Below are 17,202 nucleotides of genomic sequence, written 5' to 3' on the forward strand. Positions count from 1 at the left end.
ACGACTCCCGATTGGCCGCACGCTCTTTCTAACCCGCCGCCTTTTTTCTCTTGTGTTTATTTGTTCTCTCCCCCACGCTCCCTGAACCTCTACTTTCTCGTATCTGCTTCCAGTAATGACTCTATTCTTACCCTTTTTCACCGGATGGACCGCAGAAAACGAAAGCCTCGATTTCTTTTCTCTTTCTCAGCCGAATTAATCACCAGTTGGGGCTTGACTAGGAGATGTGCAGGAACACAAGAGCTACATCCGGCTCGGTGATCTGCTTGGATGCTCAACTAAGTGGTCTGGTCCTGGACTCGCAAGATGACGCACGGGGTGACGGCCTAGAAGACCGCTTTGGGTTCTGAATTCACTGCTTCATGTCCACTTTCGCTTCTTGTTATGTACTTTTGCCTACGCTATACCTTGTTCCCGCCGATTTCCTATTCCCCGTTGTGGCCTGGTACTCCTACTTTTTATTTTATCTTCGGTACACTTTTGCCTCTTTTACACATTTTAGTGAGATCACCCACCGCTGACAATCATTTTTTTCTGGACGTTTTCCCTTGTTCTGCAGTTTCTGTGTGCTAGTTGTCAATTCTAAGTGTTATTGAAGAGCGAAGCGAGACGAACAAGAGAAAAGTAACCGAAGTCTGATTGCGTACAGCCTTATACATAGTATGTAGGAGGTATGGCGTAGGGATTAGCAAAGTCCTACACAGTAGACCCATGTCAACTCTAGGAACAGCGATCAAACGATGACCGAATCAACGAAGATAGGTTGGTAGATAAGCTTTGGAACAGCCGGTGGTGTTGCATCATTGCGGGCGGCGACGTCACGGGGGCGGAGTGCGGCTGACGGGAGGAGAGCCTTCGGCCTGGCGAGTACACCGGAAACTGTCGAAGCAGTAAGAAGACTACAGTAGCTTCCTCAGCTGGCTTAGGAACCACCGTAGTCGTTCAGCTCGGCACGCTCCCAAGTACCACCACCACCACCACCAACTCAACCAGAACCATCGTGGGAACCCACCCTCGTCCCCGCCCAGCCTCCCCCCAAGTGGATATCCGTCGCCGTCCACCGCTCAATTAGTTTCCCCGATTCTTTCTTCGTTCCTTCTTCTCCCTTTCCCCTTCCCTTCCTTCTGCTGTTGGCCGCTCCGTTGCAGCAGTTCCTCTCCACCCTGTGATCCCGGCCTCTCCTACCTTCATCCTTATTCTCACGACATCCCGAGACCCTTACCGTCCAACTTCAATCGGTCCTTATGGCTCCTCCACCTCCCTCGAACCTGCCTCTGCCTGACAGGCTGAAGGCTCTGGCTCAAACATTGCAGTATGTGTCGCGTGTTTCGGAACCACTCGACGGAATGTGCTAACATCGCCTGCTTTCTGCTCAGATTTGCTTGGTTTGCTGGGTAGGTTCCGCTCCTGCGAGACGTCACGCTGTCCCTTTCGACTGCCTTTCATGATACCACCTGGGCAATTGCGGTCTTGGCTCTTGTCCGCCTGCTTTTCTACTGCACCATCCCCAGCAGCTCTCGCTTTTGAACCGTCCGACCAGACCTAGTCGCTAACGGATCACAGGCATGTGACGTTGCTCCTTTCCGTCCTCCGTTATGTTCTGTCATACATCACCTTCAACTACTATTCTTCCTCGGCGCAGGCGGCCTACCGCCTTGCGTTCGTGTCCGCTGCCGCGACATACGGCATTGTGGTGTACAAAGGACACATTGCCCGCGGTCGTCTCCAGGGCAGCATCCCTAATATTGTGTTGAAGCTGGCTGGCGATGAGAATGTTCAATACCTCGGTAAGTGATGACGGGGTATTAAGTAAACGGTGAAGTACCTGTAGCTGATGCGAATGTTAGGCATGGCATTGGTTTGGCTCTACTCGCGCCAGGTCGCGTTGGCCCTGCTCCCTTTCAGCGTCTACTCCGTCTTCCACGTTGCGACTTATACCCGTGCCCACTTGATTCCCACCATCCAGGGCCCCGCCCAGGGTGCTGCTGCTCCCGGCTCGCCCACCTCTAGCGCTCCTAAGCCCGCCCCTAGGTCGTCCCCCCTGGCCGATACCATTGGACGGTTTGTCAAGCAGTACTATGACACCAGCATGCACCTGGTCGCCCAGCTGGAGATGTTGCTCCTCTTCCGCCTGGCCTTGGCGATTCTCACCTTCTCCAAGGGTAGCTTTGTCCTTTTCTTCTTCTACCTGGCCTTCTTCCGCGCGAGATACGCCCAGAGCTCTTTTGTCCAGCAGGCTGTCCGCCATTTCACTGCAAGAGTCGATGCTTCGGTGTCTCACCAGAGCACTCCTCCGGCCGTGCGCCAGGGCTGGGAGTCTTTCAAGGGGTTCGTGGGCCAGGCCTACGAGGCTACGGATCTTAACCGGTTGAGCGCCGGAGCTGGTGCTAAGAAGCCCCAATAAAGGGCCGTCAGTACGGCTCCCGGTGGCTCCAGGATATACAACGGACTTGGTTGAATCACCCCGCGACCTACGTCGCAAAGATAACTTGGTGGGAGCCGTTTGTTTCTGGATGCCGAGCAATTAATGAATGCCACGGCCTACGGTATCATCTTTTGGTGAGAAAGGCGGCCATCTTACGAACAATGAAAATTGTGAATAGCGGAGGAGAGTGGAGACAAGACTGGAGTAGCCTCAGGGATGGTACCTTAATTGTTCTGGGAGGAAGTGAGGGAGTTTATGTGGAATGTCTCAGCAGCTTTCTTGTCCTTGAATACGTCTTATTGCTTATATATGCTCAATGCGACAGCAGCCTGTAAAGCGCTCCACCGAAGTCCGTACTATGTAGTGGCTGTATTTAACCTTTGATCGGGGCCCGGGCTGGCCTGTAGCTCGGCCAGGATCGGGGTTGGCGCAGTCGGTGGTCGGCGGGTCCGATCAGACATCCGATCCAGTTACAGCCTGGGCGTGGCTCAGCAGCGCATCGATAGGCTGAGGGCCGCACGAAGATCCAAGGGCTGACCTGCCTGAGGCCGCCATTCTAACTCGGACGGCGGAGAAAACAGGAAACCGACCGAAATTTTGGGCTCCCGGGCGTTGGCTATGCCCGAAGTATCTTTTATCATCGAGAGGTGCGATGCTCACGACTCCCCCTCCAACCGTTGTTGGCTCTTGATTGACCCCGGATTCCTTCCTTTCCCCTCTCTCCGATCCTCTTCTCTTCCGTCATCCCATTCCTCTTCGGGGTGGCGTCCTTCCGTTAATCCAAAGTCGCCGCATCCCAACCCCCGTGGTCTGGCCCGCACCACGATCCGGTGGGTTGCGGTATTCTTGCAATGAGCTTGACCTCGCGTGTCCTGGGCCTGTTTACGACGACAGAGACACCTTCTTCCGATTCCCCTGCGGCACCCGCTCCGCTATCCACCGTGGCGACCAGCAACCATGTCTACCACGCCGCCGGTCCGATAAGCGCAACCAGCGACCATGCGCAGAACTCGGCGTCCCTTGTGGACGAGGAGGAGCCTCGTCCTCCGTATCTACACGTATGTACCTCTTGCAATGTTGTAGCTTGGTCGTGACTTGGAGTTGGATACTTCACTGTGCCCACGGTCTAACTAATGGCGTGGATATAGGCAATGCTTGCTGGAGGTACCGGTGGTACTTGCGGTGACATGCTCATGCATTCGTTAGATACGGTCAAGACCCGACAGCAAGGCGATCCGCATTTTCCTCCCAAATATACCTCCATGACCTCGTCTTATGCGACCATCTACCGACAGGAGGGATTGTTCCGTGGTCTGTATGGCGGAGTGACTCCAGCGCTGTTCGGTTCCTTCCCGGGAACCGTCATCTTCTTCGGTGTCTATGAATTCACCAAGCGCAAAATGCTGGATGCGGGTATTAACGCCAACGTGGCGTATCTGTCCGGAGGTGGGTGTCTTTCTGCCCGAAGTAGTGGTGTGCGATGCTAACGAACTGCGTTAGGTTTCTTCGCCGACTTGGCTGCCTCCGTTGTATACGTCCCTTCCGAGGTCCTGAAGACGCGACTGCAGCTTCAGGGACGCTACAACAACCCTCATTTCAACTCGGGATATAACTACCGCTCGACCACGGATGCGCTACGCACGATCGTCCGGCAGGAGGGATTCCGCGCACTCTTCTACGGATACCGGGCTACCATCTACCGTGACCTTCCCTTCTCGGCGCTGCAGTTCGCCTTCTACGAACAAGAACATCGGCTGGCGAAGGAGTGGGTGGGATCTCGGGACATCGGACTGGGCCTGGAGATCTTGACTGCGGTTACGGCTGGTGGAATGGCCGGTGTCATCACTTGCCCGATGGACGTTGTCAAGACCCGCATCCAGACCCAACAGAACCCGGAGAGCCCGGCCTCGACGCATGCACCCAAGTCAACTGGCGAGCCCGCGTCGACGAAAGAGAGCCCTCGGCAGCATACGTCGTCGCATACGACGTCCAACCTGCGCACACATTCGCGGCCCATCTCCACGTCCGGTGCTTCGACATCAGTTGCGCCACCGGGCGCTCCCCGTCTGGACACCTCATCGTTCATCACTGGCCTGAGGATGATCTACCAGACCGAGGGTATCGCCGGGTGGTTCCGTGGCGTCGGCCCCCGTGGCGTGTGGACTAGTATCCAGAGCGGAACGATGCTGGTCATGTACCAGTACCTCCTGAAGAAACTCGAAGCCTACCAAGGGGCAGAAAACCTGAGTCCTCTGTGAGCCAGCCTCTGCGATTGCAATCCCGACCATATGGCATCCGAAGGGATGTCAGGGACATAGACATTTGTCCGTTGTAGATAAAAAGAAACCGCACCACAACCGGAGTATGAGCATTATAGACGGCTATGTTGGAAGGGGGCAACCCGAGGGGTGTGTGGCATGATTTTCCTTTTCTTTTCCTTTTTCCTCGTGTGTTGTTTCTAATTATTGGATTCCCATTCCCCTCCTAACCTTTCGGCGTGTTGATAACAATTGCATGATCGGGTTGCCATGTTGTGTATACGAAGTGGTTTAAATTATTATCATGTACGGTTATATTGATAGACTTAGAAGGCTACATAATGCAATGTATTATACTATCCCTTTGGTATTTTTTTTTTCTATATTCAGGTCTGTCTGGTTGCTTCGTTCACTGAGCTGTCCAGAACGTTGACTCGACATACATGTAGCAATGCATAAAGAATCTCGTAGTGATTGTATACTCCCCATCTCATCCAATCACCTTTGCGGTGCATCTGTCCAGTTTAGTTCCTCGGTCCGCTTTCCCATCCGGTGTTCCGTATTGACTAAGTAGTACTTCCGGGGTAACTAGATGAGAGGAGCTCAAGCTCAAATTCAACCAACATCTCTCTCTTCCTCCAAGGCATGGGGTAGCACATTGACGACCAATTCCAACCAATCCCACCGTCATGCGGGCTCGCAGGAAACCCAGAGCCAAAGCCTTGTCTCAAAAATCTCCTTTGTATGCACACCCATGAAGAGGATACTGGCACTCACCCTCACCAGGTTCAATCCCTACTACTGATACGTATTCTATCCCTTTGGACTATACAGTCCACCCAATGTACCTTGAGTCTTTGACTAGAGACTTCGATCAAAAAGAACATTCTGTCCCTCCGGACCCATCTGAATTGAACTGAAGCCCCACATTGGCATTCTGTAAACTGGGAAGATCAGCAGAATACCATATCGGTTCTGCACTGCTGCGGCCTGCGGAATCTACTCAGAAATGATCCCCTCCGCGTACCCGGAATTGCGGGGTGCGGAGCTTGAGTCTGGTGGAGTTTATTCTATTATAAAAAAGGATGGGGTATGGCTTTATGCACTGCCATTCGGGGTTCTTTGTTGTTCTGGGTATCTGTCTTCTCTATAGCTGAGTTTAAATAGTGTTATTGCCTCTAATGATGGGGAAATTATAGCCACACTGTGGAGGACGGGAAATCGGATTCAGCTGGCTGTTCCATGGGCTTAAGGACGTTGGAGAAGCATATACTGCTTGGCGAGGATCGCGCTGGATGTTTGATGCCGAGGGTGTTCCTTGCTGCAGCTCGTGAAGGTGCTGGTGATGAGGAGAACGAGGTAGTGGGGGTTTATTTATGCGCTGGGGGTTGAGCACGCGGGTGGGGATTCGGTAGAGGGTTGGGCGGTTTTGTTGGAGAGTGGGGGCTTGGGGTTTGGGGATGGATGTTGGGGAGGTGATTGGGGGTTATGTGGATGATGTTTGAGTTGTGGAGGAGAAGAAGGAGGTGGGATTGCGGAGTGGGAGGAACGCAAGACAGCCAAACAGCTGCTTGACCATCCGTTCTTGTCCTAGCCGCCAGCTACTTTCTCTGGAAATAGGCGCCAAGGGGATCTTTCCAAGACTCAGACATTTTCGACAGGACATCTTCCTATCTCCAAGGGCAAAGGATGGTGCTAACAGTGAAAGTAGGCTATTCAAACACGATCATGTCGCGCGCTGTCTCGTGTCGGACTCTTGTTCTTCCCAGATCTACCTGTCATCCCTAATCATGGTCTACCCCAATTTTCGATCCCATGCCAGCATGTTTACAGTCCGCCGTTATATCTCCTACAAGGGACGTGCTTGCTGAGCAGCTTTAGACCCACACCCATACAACCCTCGTTGATACCTACTATAAGGACCATGAGACATAAATAGGTCTCTGCATCTACAACCGAATGCCACACTAATAATTTCAGGACCCTAGTATCAAATACGCCAGCATCGAAGGAACGGAGTTCCATCAATCCCACAAAGACCAAACTGATACCAAGGGCATGCTCTCCACCATATTTTCTGATCAGGAAAGAAAGCGAGTAGAAAAGACATCTGCGCGAAGACGGAACTCCAAATCCCGTTACAAGCAGAAGGCTCCGGCCGAGTCATAGGACGGTGGATTTGAGAAGTCTTGATCTGGTCTATCCCAGCTTCCAATTTTCCGTCGGGTGTTCGTTGTATTAAGCACTGTATATGCCATTGTGCCGTTACATCATGTTGGTCAGCCTTTGATCAGATGTGAGAATATAGAGGATGACCCACGACGGGAGTGCCATCGTCCCTCTCTGCTACGCCAAGAAGTTTGGAATGCGGTATCATCATTTCGATTCACGCTGTACAGAGTGCGCTAGCGGGTGAAAAGGGACAGTTTGACATAGCATTGACTTCAACACCTAGAGCCTTCAGACTTCTGAAGAGCATCTGCACCTCATTTCCTCAATCACATTCTCTGATCTCGCGACAATCCCTACAGTACCTCCATGTTTATTATGTGGCTTCTAAAGATGGGGCCATTCACTATTAGAGTCAAGAACTAAATCTAGTTATTTTGCTTATATTATATTATGAGGAAGGTAACCGCATCGCACCCGGGACAGCACTCGAAGGGCTTGAAGAAACGTAATCTTAGGTAGTGGTCTGATAATGCAATTCTTTGGAGATGATTTCCCGCGGGGAACGGACACTAACCCGAATCAGCCTAGCCGGGGGCGACAAAGAACCCAAGCGGCGGGCGGTGATGTTATGGTAAACAAAGCCGGATGCGGTCAGCCCCTCCGCCGCCTGGATTGGCCCCCTCCGCCGTGACCTCAACGGCCTCCACCGGTAGCCTCGCGACTCGCTGTTCTGCTCCATACAACTCTGTTGTCCTTCTTGTTTATCTCGCCTGATCTCTTCATCCTCCTTTATTCTTATCCCCCCAGCCTGTTCAGTTGTCGCATGGTCTACGTGGATCCGTAGCCGCGCGCATCACCATCGTCATCATGTCAAACGGTCTATCGTATCTTCAGAAACTGCGCAAGCCCCAGCTGGCGGAATGGGCTGATATCACCGACCTTCAGGAGTAAGATTCTCTGCAAGTCATGGACTGCGCGTACTGTCCCTAACAACTGATAGCTATGGCGACTACACCAAACCCGACCTCGCGGCCGCCCTAGACCAGCATCTCCAAAGTAATCAATCCATCTTTGAAAACGATACGCGACTGGCAGACTACTACAAGCGTCTGCTGCAGTCCCCGCGCAAATACTCACCGACCAAGAAAGTCCCCAAGGTGGAGGCATCACCGTCGCCTTCTGAAGCGCCCAGATCCGTGCGCCGGAGGACGACCAAGGCCAAGTTGGAGGAGCGCACGCCATCGTATGATTCCCCCTTTGATCGTGCCTGTATCGCCTTTGCTGACATGCGCCTGCAGGGAGGAATCCGAACTGCCCCAGACCCCCGGGCAGACCTTGGTGAGCATCCAACCGCCAGCGATCGCGTCGCTGGTGCAAGAGCTACCGCCTTCCCCGGCTGTCGTCACCGATGCGATTGATCGCCAAACAGCCGCGTGGGGCAAGTTTCTTAGCGAGACGTGGTCCGGGACCGGAGTCCAAGAGCGGACCGATTCGCTCCGCTCCAACCTTAGCAGCGTCAAGGCGTTCGGGGCCTTACTTTTGGCACTGGAGTCCATTGGCCTCTTCCAGACGGTGGTCCCTTGGTATTATGTGACCACGCTGAAGATTCCCCCGTCGCTGCAGATGGCTGACTACCAGGTCTGGATTCCCGATCTGTTCGTGTTGGTTGAAGGCTATTTCTGGGCGACGGTGACCTTGTGGCTGCTGACCAGTGTGGTGCTGCCCCTGACCACCGCGTACTTTTTCAACATCAGTCTGCAGGCGGCGCAGCCAGGCAGCCATTCGCGTCGCAGTCCTTTTGCGCACACCAGCTTCGATCCTCTCAGCTTTTACATTGCCAAGGCCGTGATCGCATATATCGTTTACGTGGAACAGTTCTCTTTCTGGGGACTTTACGAGGGGTTGACCATTGAACGGCTGGAGGCATCCCTCGCGGGAGGGGTGTATGGTGCAGTGGCAGGCTGCGCGATTGGAGTGATTGGGACTCTCTACGAGGCTATTCTGCGGAAGTGAGCAGCAGCAGCAGCAGCATTGTCGTTTGAGTGGAGGTTTGTTTCCTTCATTAGGTCAGTGAAAGGACACAGTACAGGATGATCTAGAGAGGAGGCAACTCTGGATAGGATGGTTCTGGTGCTTGGTACCTTGTCTTTGGTTTCGGGTCGACAGGCGTCTAGCGGGATTGGAGATATTAGCTACTACGTGTGATTATTGCTTCAGATGAATGGCGCTGGTGAGTTGACTTCTTTATTTTAACTATCTAGTTTAGTATGGTAGGAATGATGATGCCAATTAACATAACATATCTATATCTATACCTCACTTTTTAACCTTCCCCCCACTAACCCTTCCCCAATAGAATAGTAAATATATAAACGAAGAATCAAATAACCCTCTTAAACCTCCCCGCCAACTCCAACGTCATCAACAATGCCCCCCCACATCTCACCTCCACCTCCTCCGCCCGAATATGATTACTCGTACTCAGTTGCCCCCCCATCACCGTCTCCCACTCCTCCACGTCCCATTGGAATCCCTTTGTCGTGATGCGTTCGATTCCGTGGAGGGGGATCATGCCCACGTTTTCTTCGAGGAGGTAGGTCCCCTCCTCCTCCTCCTCCTCCTCTTCTTTTTCCTTTTCCTCTGCTGTTTGTTTGGTATTTTTAGAGGTAGTAGGTGTTGGTGTTGGTGTTGGTGTAGACGGGGAAGGAATACATCTCGCTCGCGGCGTACGGATGATATTTCTCCCTGGATGGAGGATAAAGGTTATACTTTCTTCCGAGATGAGGTATAGATGGCCTGTTTTGTTTCGGGTTTGGGTTGATTCGGGGGTGGTGTCGGTGGAATGAGAATACAAATGATGAATTTGCGAAAAGGCCTGGTCGACGCGGCCGCCTAGACCGCCTAGGATGAGGATCGTGAGGTCGTTGCCCTTTTCGTTGTCGTTCTTGGGGGGGTGTTGGGTCTCGTTAGTGATAGCGGTTGTGGTGGTGGTGGTGGTGGTACTGGTGGACGGTAAGATCTCATCCACATGAGCGCGGATATACCGTAACGCTTTGGTAAAATCCGTGCAGTATTCATCGTGATGATAGATGACGTTTACGCCGTGGGATTCGTAGTGCGTTCGGACGGCGGGGCGGATGGAGTCGAGGTCGCCGATTATGATGTTTGGGTGCTTAATCTCTCTTATTAGTTTGTGGTATTATGTTTTGGGGGGGGGTGCGGATTGGAGTGATATTATGTATGTCCTGCAACAGGAAGGATGCATACATGAGAGTTCTCCCTCCCTTTGGCTTTCATCATTTCATAGAAATGGTTGGCGCCGCCGTCGACGCAGACGGTTATCATGGCTGTTGTGGTTATTAGTTATGCCTTTTTTTTACAATGGTATTGTATGGTAGGGGTAGGTGGAGATACCATGTTTTTGTAAAACATCATAGGCTTTCTCGTTGATTGGATGGTTGAGAATCAGCAGGGCGAATGGCGCGGGGGGACTGTCGCTGTCGCCGCGGAAGAATTGTGTTGGGTCCCATTCCATGGTGGTCGTGGTGGCTGTCTTGGCTGGATGAGGGCGTCTTAAGGGTAGGGGGGATATATGCAGATATAAATGGTTGGCGATCGATAGTAGTAAATATTAGATCATGGAGGGGAAATCGATATCGATTAGATAGCGAGGGGCACGTGGGGTTGGTTTTCAGCGTTGCTCGGAACGGTATCAATCCGGAGGAATTTTTGCTTCCTGACGGAGCTCGGAGAGATTCAATGAGATGGTCTCAATTCACTGTGAGACTGCGACTAGAGGCGATGATACGATATGATGATTATCGGCACGCGATCGATGCCCCTCACTGGAGAATTCATCCTGGCCACGCTGACTAAATCCGCCCGGCTCGTCCATTGGTTCGTAGCCTTCGTATTCAACGTCCCTCATCCTTGACGGCGCACATCGCTCCAGATGGTGGCTCGGAGCAAGGGCTGCGTGCGCTGTGTACAGCGTCGAGTCAAGGTGGGTGTGATATTCTTGATAGAGATGTGGCAGAGATGCATGCTGATGTCACAGTGTGATGAGAGAGTCCCTGGATGTCGGAGATGCGAGACTTATGGGACCCCCTGTCCTGGCTATAACCGGGGCTTCAAGATTGTCGCAGGGAAGCCGTTTCGCTCTCGTCGTGTGAAGTCGACTAATAAGAACTTGAGCGAGAAGAGCTGCCGGGATGCTGGAGGTACCGCCGATGATGCGTTGGCGGTCCAGGCATTGACAGTGAATTGCGCCAATCTGAATGTCATGCAAAGCCTTGACACGCTGGTGCTCGAGCTCTCCAGACCGTTTCCAGCAACGTCGGCGCATGTCATCTCGCGCTGGTTCAGGTTTCTTCCCGCCGTCTACGGGCGGAATAGAACGCTGGACCTGACGATCCAATCGTTTGCCGCCCATCATATTGGCAGGATGGGCGAGAATCTGGCGGCGGTGCAGTATGCCAAGTCTGCGTATGGACAGGCATTGTACAGGCTGCGTGTGTCTCTGGGAAAACCCCGGGAGTGTCTTTCCTCTGAAGTGTTTTGCGCAGTCCTGTTACTCTGCCTGTATGAGGTGAGTCCTAATCTACTTAGGTCAGGCGTATCTCACACGACTAGCTCTTTACCAATACCCACGAAGGGGATGCCTGGATGAAACATGCCCAAGCATTGAGCCAGCTGGTGCAGATTCGAGGACCTCCCTGCTACCGGAATGCCTTTGATCAAGCTTTGCTCAAAGCATCTCGCGGCATGATGGTCATGCACTCTCTCTTTTCCGGTCAAAGCTGCTTCTTAGCCTCGAGAGAATGGCACTCGGTGATGGAGCAGCAGTTCACAGGCTTTTCGGCAGAAGTTGACGGTTTGGTGGAGCAGTTCTTTGCCTACTTCACCTATGCGCCAAGTCTGATACATGAACTCTACGATCTCAAAGAGGCAGACCATACCAGCCAGAGCACGACCGCACGAGTTTCCAATCTGCTCGCGCAAACATTCGCCATGCAAGGCAAGCTGCTTGCATGGTATGATCGATTTTCTCAGGCGGCGCCCGTTCCGTATGAGGTTCTTTCGCCGTCCGGTGACAATCTCTACCCAGTCGTCCTGTGGTATTCGGACGAGAATGTGGCGACATTTTTCTGCAGCTACTACTCCTATATGCTCATCTTGTATGAGATCCTGAGGGTCTGTGGGTCCCCTGGTGAGCACGCGGCTACGATGGTCTTCTTCCGCGACCAGATCTGCAAATCAGTTGAATTCAACGCCCAGGGCCTCCTAGGTCCGTATCGAATGGCCTTTGCATTGAGAATAGCCTATGAAGTTCCAGATCCTACAACGAAACTTTGGATTGAAGGTTGTTTGCATAGGCTTTCAAAAGCTTATGCTGCAGTACACCCGCACAACTTTGGGTGACCGTTCAGCTCTATCGCTGTCTCAGGCCGCCGGTTCGTTCTCCAAGCTCACAGGCAAAAACGGTTCTGTCACTGCACGAGCCAGCAGCAGGATAATGACAATGAAAATCTCCATGGCCAGGCTCATTCCAACCATAATGCCTCCGCTTCCCATGACAGGGCTGAACTTCTGTGAGCCATACTCGCCAAGCAGAAAGTAGGCAACCCTGACTGCCAGGAAGGGAAGAGCCGTCAACACTATCAACACGCAATGGTATCCGGCAGCTGGGAGAACAGCCCGATATCTCGCAACTAGCCAGCCGACAAGTCCGCATACGAAAACGAACGTGACAACGAAGACGGCTGCCCCGACATCTGTGCACCCACGAATACTGACAGGCCCACCCACCACAGCCAAAACAATAGATATGAAGACCGGAAAGCGGAAGAAGTGGAGCAGAAACCGAATGTGCTTGGGATATCGGGAGTTTCCAGGACCGGTTCGACCGGACTGTCCACTACGACTTATCAGCTTCATCCTCTTTCTGAGTCCGCTCACATACCTTCGCAGAAGCACGAGGCTCACTTCAAACAAAAGCGGCGATAGGCCAATGCTTTGTAAGACGGTTTCAGCGATACGCAACGACTGGTCTGGCCTAGAGTTGGCAATCACTATAGCCGACCCAGCAATTCGAACTGTGGCTGTCAGTCATGCTCGTGACGGGATCTTCATACATACGCTGGGCCAAAATGCCTAACATTCCCCACCAAGAATACATGAAGCAACGGGCATAGCTCTTGCGTTTGTTGTGATGCCAATACCGCCATTCCTGGGAGAATTTCATGAGGAACTGAACAATTTGGATGACCGAAAATATGATGATCTCAGCGATAGCGATGTAGCGCTTCTCGCGAGAAATCGTGAAGACAGAACTGTTTGCCATGTTGGAACGCAACTAATAAGCTGAATTGGAAGGATTTGAGTAAACGACTGGACGAAGATATGAGACAGAGCAAAGCCCATCGGGCTAGCTATATATGCGAACATCTCTCTTACATTTTTTCTCACTCCTGCGCAAAACCTTCTCTTGATGGTATATGCATAGCCATCTCAGGGCTGGTGGAGACATCGCGATGAATGACCACTTTGGGTTTAGCGTCAAAGCAGAGCCGACCAATGGGGACTGAGACATATCCCGATATTCTCGTCACATCGCTTAAGTTGGTGCTCTTACGACTGTTGCCTGTCCAGTGAAAATGCATTGGTGGCGTTTCTCTGCTGATGGGTCTTCTCGTGTTCGAACTCAGCGCCTTGACGAAGCTCGGGCTGACGGATGTCTTACAATGGAACATGGTATAGAACTGCGTGAGCATATGACATTAACTACACTAGTATAAGCTGCATACATCTGCTGGCAACACCGCTGAGAATACAATCATCGGGCACATAACCAAGAACAGCACTCCGTCACTGCATATCTGCAACAACCTCAATACTCGCACTCTTTCAGAACCAACATGATACCAATGTGGTTGTACTCCGCTGCATAGCCAAACGGCGTCTTCATATACGAATCCACCGAGTGCGCGTTGACCTCCTCGCGGTCCAGAAGCAGCTCGACAATCCTGTCACTGCCAGATTCAGCCGCATAGGACAACGGCGATCGGGCAGTCTCATCACTCCATTCGGCATCTACAGCCGGATTCTGGAGCAACAGCCGCGCCATGCCCTCGTTCCCATACTCGGCCGCGTACGACAGCGCCGTTCGCCGGAAGACGTCACACTCATTGAGGCGGATGTTCCTGTTAGACAGGAGGGCTTTCATCAATGCCTTGTCCTGCTTCTTGGCTGCCCACACCAGCGGAGTGAAGGAAAAGGCGTCCAACATGGTCCAGTTGAAATCGCCCCGTAGCAGCAGCAGCTTGACCAACCAGTGATTCCCCCGCTGGGCGGCACACACCAGGGGAATTTTCCCGTTGCCGTTTGGCACGTTCACGTCGATGTCTTTCCGGGAGAACAGGGCCCGGGCGATCAGTCTGGACCGTCCCTGGGCCTGGTCCTTGGCCATGAGGTGCAAGGTGGTGTCACCATTGTCCTCCCGCGTCGTGAGGTGCTTCGAGAGCAGCACGTTGATGAGCTCCGGTGCAGCAAACAGGAACAGACACTGCTCGATCGGTCTGCAGAATCCAAACACGAGGAGGATGGTTTCCAGCGAGAACCGGGTCCTGGACATGCGGAAAGCTTGAGGAGTCAGAAATGGTGTGAACATCAACCAGGAATCGTAGGACTTACAGGGAGGCATCTTGTATAGTGCACTTTGTCCGTATTAGTATGTATCTCCAGTACTATCTCGTATGTACAGCGTGCGGAGGAAGGACTGCGGCTGGAGTTGAGGGTGTCGAGAATCGCACAGGAACTCTGTCCGAGCAGAGACTCGGGAGGGGTTCTTATTTACATCTTTTTTCGACCGAGCACACCACCGCGAGACTCGGAGGAGAAAAAGGATCTAATGCGGAGGAGAGCGCTGGGAAGCACCAACAGCGTATCGCGCGGGACTTTGATTGGCCAATGCCGGCGTGACCACCGCTGCGTCCCGAAGGGGCAAGTGTCTGCCTGAGGCATCTAGCGCCAAGCTGGCTGGTTGGCCAGCCGGTTGTTGGTTTGCCTGCTTTGCTTCCGCATTTCCATCCAACTTTCTCCGTCCGATTCATGACGCTCCCCTCGCGGTGATCATCCCCCCTCCTCGCTGGTCTCCTCTCCATTTATCTCCTCACTCGCCTCGCACACCATGTTTCGTTCCGCACCCAGAGCCATTCTCCGCGCGCCCGCCGTCGCCGTCCGTGGCCCGGCCAGCAGACGATTGATAAGCACCGCACCCGCAGACTCCAAGCCGAGGAGTTGGAAGAACACCGCTGCCCGGTTGGGTCTGGCCATTGGCGCCGTCTACTACTATAACACGAGCCCAATCTTTGCTCAAACCCCGTCGTGTAGGTGCCCGCGGGAAATTCCCTCTCCCCTGCCACCCACCGCGCCGGACCAAACCCACTAACGACAGCCAGTCTCCCTCCTCTCGCAAACCGACTCCGATTCCGTCGAACCCAACACCACCCTCACCCTCGACTCCGTCAAGCCCAAGATCCGTGAACAGAAGAAGGCTCCTACGCCGGCCCCTGCCCCTGCTCCTGTTCCCGCCCCCGCTGCCCCCCAACAAGATGCGCAACCCCCCTCCGACGCCGCGCTGATGTCCCCCGAGGAACTCGAGGCCGAGGCCGGCCAGGAAGGTGCCTTCAACCCGGAGACCGGCGAGATCAACTGGGACTGCCCGTGTCTGGGTGGTATGGCCCACGGACCTTGTGGCGAGGAGTTCAAGGCCGCGTTCAGCTGCTTCGTGTACTCGTCCGAAGAGCCGAAGGGTATTGACTGCATTGACAAGTTCCAGTACGTTGCCGCTTCCTCCTACCTGACTAACCAGAATCGTGTGCGAGGAACGAATACTAATGTGGTACCGAATAGGGGCATGCAAAACTGCTTCAGACAACATCCTGAAGTGTACGGGGCCGAGCTCGAAGACGACGAGGCCGCTCCCGCTCCCGCTACTCCCGAGACCTCCGACGAGCAGCCCGTGACGGCCGCTCAGATCGACGCCGCCTCTCTGCCCGAGGAGAAGCGCGCCCAGGCACAGGAGATCGTCGCCCAGACGAAACAGGAACTCGCGGAGAAGGGTGAGCTGGCTGAGAGCCAGGCCTTGGTTCCTAAGGCTGCCCATGATGCCGAGAAATAGTGCTACCCGGAGCAATACATACGATACCTCCGACAGGATTGGCGAGAAGCTTGGATTAATCAGAACATGTGATTAGCAGCGAAGACATGAGGGAGGGGAAGAGAAGGGGGGTCCGGATTGTAAGATCGGGGCTATGTATTATTATATGCATGATTTGATTTGATTTGGTCTTTCAAATTCTCATCTTATACCCTATACCCTTATACAACACCTCTCTCTGCTATTCCGTTCTTGCTTCTCTTATTCTGGTTATGCTCCTCTCCGCTATTCCAGTATCAGGTTCTGCTCTGGCTTCATCAATCTGCATCAATCACATTCCCCCATCCCCAACTCTTCTCTTTATCCTCCCCTCCTGCTTATTTCTATTGAACTCCACCCTGTATCTAAGTACCTGTACTTGTATCTTTCCTTTCTTTTATCTTCATTTCCTTATCATTTCTTTCATGCGTCAGTTCCGTTTGTTTAGCATCTCGGTCAAAAGGAGGCAGGAGGCAGAAGTCACGCGGTAGAAACAATAGACATAGATTTGTTTTTCTTTCCTTTATTTTTTTTTCTTTCTAAAGTAGAACAGGCCATACATATGATTAAGTAATCCTTCAATTTCGTATTGTATTTAGTAGATGATATTCTATGTCCATGATGTGAAATGAGATACCTAGCTAATGCAATTGCCATGGGGTTGGGGATTACCATATCACATCGCATCTAGATTTAGCAGAATCTAATGACCCCATGTGTATTCCTAGATTAGGCAATGGGAATAGATGTGATCGATGCCGAGACCCCTGCGCTGAATCTCCTGTTTACCTACCATGTATGTGTGTATGGTTGAGAAACCCGCACAGGATCACTGTGTTGAACAGATGATTTGGCCTGTTGCACTCGTCTCATAGCATATCACAGCACATCACATCATAGACGATAGCCATGTTGAACATCGATCTATCGGTGATCCGTGATACTGATACTGATACTGATAGACAGATTGTCTGCACGTCGGTGGTGAATGACAGGTTCAGTGAGGGATCTGTCCCCCGGTACGTGACTGCGACAACTGACTAGGTATCTACTCCACTGCTGGATGACTGACGCTGATGTTGGAAGAGCGTGGGTGTAGTCGTGAGGACTTGTTGCGAGGTCGAACCCATATTGATGTCTCAGGACTC

At 52.7% G+C, this 17,202-nt stretch overlaps 11 protein-coding genes across 11 annotated transcripts; 8 read left to right on the top strand and 3 right to left on the bottom strand.

Moving 5' to 3' along the window:
• The first annotated feature begins 74 nt into the window (after positions 1-74).
• Positions 75-800, top strand: BO80DRAFT_291606 (uncharacterized protein). Its single transcript, XM_025715000.1, has one exon. The coding sequence runs from the start codon at positions 385-387 to the stop codon at positions 571-573; it is 189 nt and encodes a 62-aa protein (XP_025569255.1). The 5' UTR covers positions 75-384; the 3' UTR covers positions 574-800.
• Positions 801-1,139: 339 nt separating this feature from the next.
• Positions 1,140-2,769, top strand: BO80DRAFT_430323 (uncharacterized protein). Its single transcript, XM_025720684.1, has 4 exons — positions 1,140-1,312; positions 1,377-1,394; positions 1,564-1,787; positions 1,848-2,769. The coding sequence occupies exons 1-4, from the start codon at positions 1,245-1,247 to the stop codon at positions 2,402-2,404; spliced, it is 867 nt and encodes a 288-aa protein (XP_025569256.1). The 5' UTR covers positions 1,140-1,244; the 3' UTR covers positions 2,405-2,769.
• A 277-nt stretch (positions 2,770-3,046) lies between these two features.
• Positions 3,047-5,028, top strand: BO80DRAFT_469810 (putative mitochondrial carrier protein). The gene is made up of 3 exons (XM_025723040.1): positions 3,047-3,483; positions 3,574-3,871; positions 3,926-5,028. Exons 1-3 carry the CDS (start codon positions 3,277-3,279, stop codon positions 4,681-4,683), a joined length of 1,263 nt encoding a protein of 420 aa, XP_025569257.1. The 5' UTR covers positions 3,047-3,276; the 3' UTR covers positions 4,684-5,028.
• Positions 5,029-6,660: 1,632 nt separating this feature from the next.
• On the top strand, positions 6,661-6,852 carry BO80DRAFT_370028 (uncharacterized protein; the record flags this gene model as incomplete). The annotated part of the gene is made up of 1 exon (XM_025716429.1): positions 6,661-6,852. A coding segment is annotated over one exon (192 nt), but the record flags the coding sequence as incomplete, so codon positions are not given.
• Positions 6,853-7,512: 660 nt separating this feature from the next.
• On the top strand, positions 7,513-9,165 carry BO80DRAFT_395117 (uncharacterized protein). Its single transcript, XM_025717300.1, has 3 exons — positions 7,513-7,802; positions 7,856-8,098; positions 8,154-9,165. The coding sequence occupies exons 1-3, from the start codon at positions 7,723-7,725 to the stop codon at positions 8,866-8,868; spliced, it is 1,038 nt and encodes a 345-aa protein (XP_025569259.1). The 5' UTR covers positions 7,513-7,722; the 3' UTR covers positions 8,869-9,165.
• Positions 9,166-9,207: 42 nt separating this feature from the next.
• BO80DRAFT_469812 (thiamine diphosphokinase) lies at positions 9,208-10,597 on the bottom strand. The gene is made up of 3 exons (XM_025723041.1): positions 10,270-10,597; positions 10,123-10,202; positions 9,208-10,033 (listed from the first exon to the last, which is right to left on the bottom strand). The coding sequence occupies exons 1-3, from the start codon at positions 10,388-10,390 to the stop codon at positions 9,236-9,238; spliced, it is 999 nt and encodes a 332-aa protein (XP_025569260.1). The 5' UTR covers positions 10,391-10,597; the 3' UTR covers positions 9,208-9,235.
• Positions 10,598-10,807: 210 nt separating this feature from the next.
• Positions 10,808-12,276, top strand: BO80DRAFT_370008 (Zn(II)2Cys6 transcription factor; the record flags this gene model as incomplete). The annotated part of the gene is made up of 3 exons (XM_025716427.1): positions 10,808-10,858; positions 10,913-11,443; positions 11,488-12,276. The coding sequence occupies 3 exons, from the start codon at positions 10,808-10,810 to the stop codon at positions 12,274-12,276; spliced, it is 1,371 nt and encodes a 456-aa protein (XP_025569261.1).
• Positions 12,277-12,333: 57 nt separating this feature from the next.
• BO80DRAFT_315529 (uncharacterized protein) lies at positions 12,334-13,153 on the bottom strand (the record flags this gene model as incomplete). Its single annotated transcript, XM_025715069.1, has 3 exons — positions 12,334-12,772; positions 12,818-12,950; positions 12,994-13,153. Coding segments are annotated over 3 exons (732 nt in total), but the record flags the coding sequence as incomplete, so codon positions are not given.
• Positions 13,154-13,634: 481 nt separating this feature from the next.
• On the bottom strand, positions 13,635-14,739 carry BO80DRAFT_430328 (ankyrin repeat domain-containing protein). Its single transcript, XM_025720685.1, has 2 exons — positions 14,548-14,739; positions 13,635-14,496 (listed from the first exon to the last, which is right to left on the bottom strand). The coding sequence occupies exons 1-2, from the start codon at positions 14,555-14,557 to the stop codon at positions 13,745-13,747; spliced, it is 762 nt and encodes a 253-aa protein (XP_025569263.1). The 5' UTR covers positions 14,558-14,739; the 3' UTR covers positions 13,635-13,744.
• Positions 14,740-14,910: 171 nt separating this feature from the next.
• Positions 14,911-16,154, top strand: BO80DRAFT_291747 (coiled-coil-helix-coiled-coil-helix domain-containing protein). Its single transcript, XM_025715001.1, has 3 exons — positions 14,911-15,242; positions 15,315-15,693; positions 15,769-16,154. The coding sequence occupies exons 1-3, from the start codon at positions 15,044-15,046 to the stop codon at positions 16,034-16,036; spliced, it is 846 nt and encodes a 281-aa protein (XP_025569264.1). The 5' UTR covers positions 14,911-15,043; the 3' UTR covers positions 16,037-16,154.
• Positions 16,137-16,614, top strand: BO80DRAFT_291819 (uncharacterized protein). Its single transcript, XM_025715003.1, has one exon. It carries the CDS (start codon positions 16,288-16,290, stop codon positions 16,543-16,545), a length of 258 nt encoding a protein of 85 aa, XP_025569265.1. The 5' UTR covers positions 16,137-16,287; the 3' UTR covers positions 16,546-16,614.
• Positions 16,615-17,202: the final 588 nt, after the last annotated feature.

The sequence above is a fragment of the Aspergillus ibericus genome, assembly GCF_003184845.1.
Source record: "Aspergillus ibericus CBS 121593 unplaced genomic scaffold BO80scaffold_93, whole genome shotgun sequence".
Lineage (NCBI taxonomy): Eukaryota > Fungi > Ascomycota > Eurotiomycetes > Eurotiales > Aspergillaceae > Aspergillus > Aspergillus ibericus.

What these genes read in the sequence shown, in the direction of transcription:
- BO80DRAFT_291606 (XM_025715000.1), top strand. Translation starts at nt 385, where the DNA reads ATGTACTTTTGCCTACGCTATACCTTGTTCCCGCCGATTTCCTATTCC.
- BO80DRAFT_430323 (XM_025720684.1), top strand. Translation starts at nt 1,245, where the DNA reads ATGGCTCCTCCACCTCCCTCGAACCTGCCTCTGCCTGACAGGCTGAAG. An exon ending in TGAGAATGTTCAATACCTCG is followed by an intron (nt 1,788 to 1,847) that starts GTAAGTGATGAC and finishes TGCGAATGTTAG; the next exon opens with GCATGGCATTGGTTTGGCTC.
- BO80DRAFT_469810 (XM_025723040.1), top strand. Translation starts at nt 3,277, where the DNA reads ATGAGCTTGACCTCGCGTGTCCTGGGCCTGTTTACGACGACAGAGACA. An exon ending in CTCGTCCTCCGTATCTACAC is followed by an intron (nt 3,484 to 3,573) that starts GTATGTACCTCT and finishes GCGTGGATATAG; the next exon opens with GCAATGCTTGCTGGAGGTAC. An exon ending in CGTGGCGTATCTGTCCGGAG is followed by an intron (nt 3,872 to 3,925) that starts GTGGGTGTCTTT and finishes GAACTGCGTTAG; the next exon opens with GTTTCTTCGCCGACTTGGCT.
- BO80DRAFT_395117 (XM_025717300.1), top strand. Translation starts at nt 7,723, where the DNA reads ATGTCAAACGGTCTATCGTATCTTCAGAAACTGCGCAAGCCCCAGCTG. An exon ending in GATATCACCGACCTTCAGGA is followed by an intron (nt 7,803 to 7,855) that starts GTAAGATTCTCT and finishes AACAACTGATAG; the next exon opens with CTATGGCGACTACACCAAAC. An exon ending in TTGGAGGAGCGCACGCCATC is followed by an intron (nt 8,099 to 8,153) that starts GTATGATTCCCC and finishes ATGCGCCTGCAG; the next exon opens with GGAGGAATCCGAACTGCCCC.
- BO80DRAFT_469812 (XM_025723041.1), bottom strand. Translation starts at nt 10,390, where the DNA reads ATGGAATGGGACCCAACACAATTCTTCCGCGGCGACAGCGACAGTCCC. An exon ending in TGATGTTTTACAAAAACATG is followed by an intron (nt 10,203 to 10,269) that starts GTATCTCCACCT and finishes TAACCACAACAG; the next exon opens with CCATGATAACCGTCTGCGTC. An exon ending in AAGGGAGGGAGAACTCTCAT is followed by an intron (nt 10,034 to 10,122) that starts GTATGCATCCTT and finishes CTAATAAGAGAG; the next exon opens with ATTAAGCACCCAAACATCAT.
- BO80DRAFT_291747 (XM_025715001.1), top strand. Translation starts at nt 15,044, where the DNA reads ATGTTTCGTTCCGCACCCAGAGCCATTCTCCGCGCGCCCGCCGTCGCC. An exon ending in CTTTGCTCAAACCCCGTCGT is followed by an intron (nt 15,243 to 15,314) that starts GTAGGTGCCCGC and finishes AACGACAGCCAG; the next exon opens with TCTCCCTCCTCTCGCAAACC. An exon ending in GACTGCATTGACAAGTTCCA is followed by an intron (nt 15,694 to 15,768) that starts GTACGTTGCCGC and finishes GGTACCGAATAG; the next exon opens with GGGCATGCAAAACTGCTTCA.
- BO80DRAFT_291819 (XM_025715003.1), top strand. Translation starts at nt 16,288, where the DNA reads ATGCTCCTCTCCGCTATTCCAGTATCAGGTTCTGCTCTGGCTTCATCA.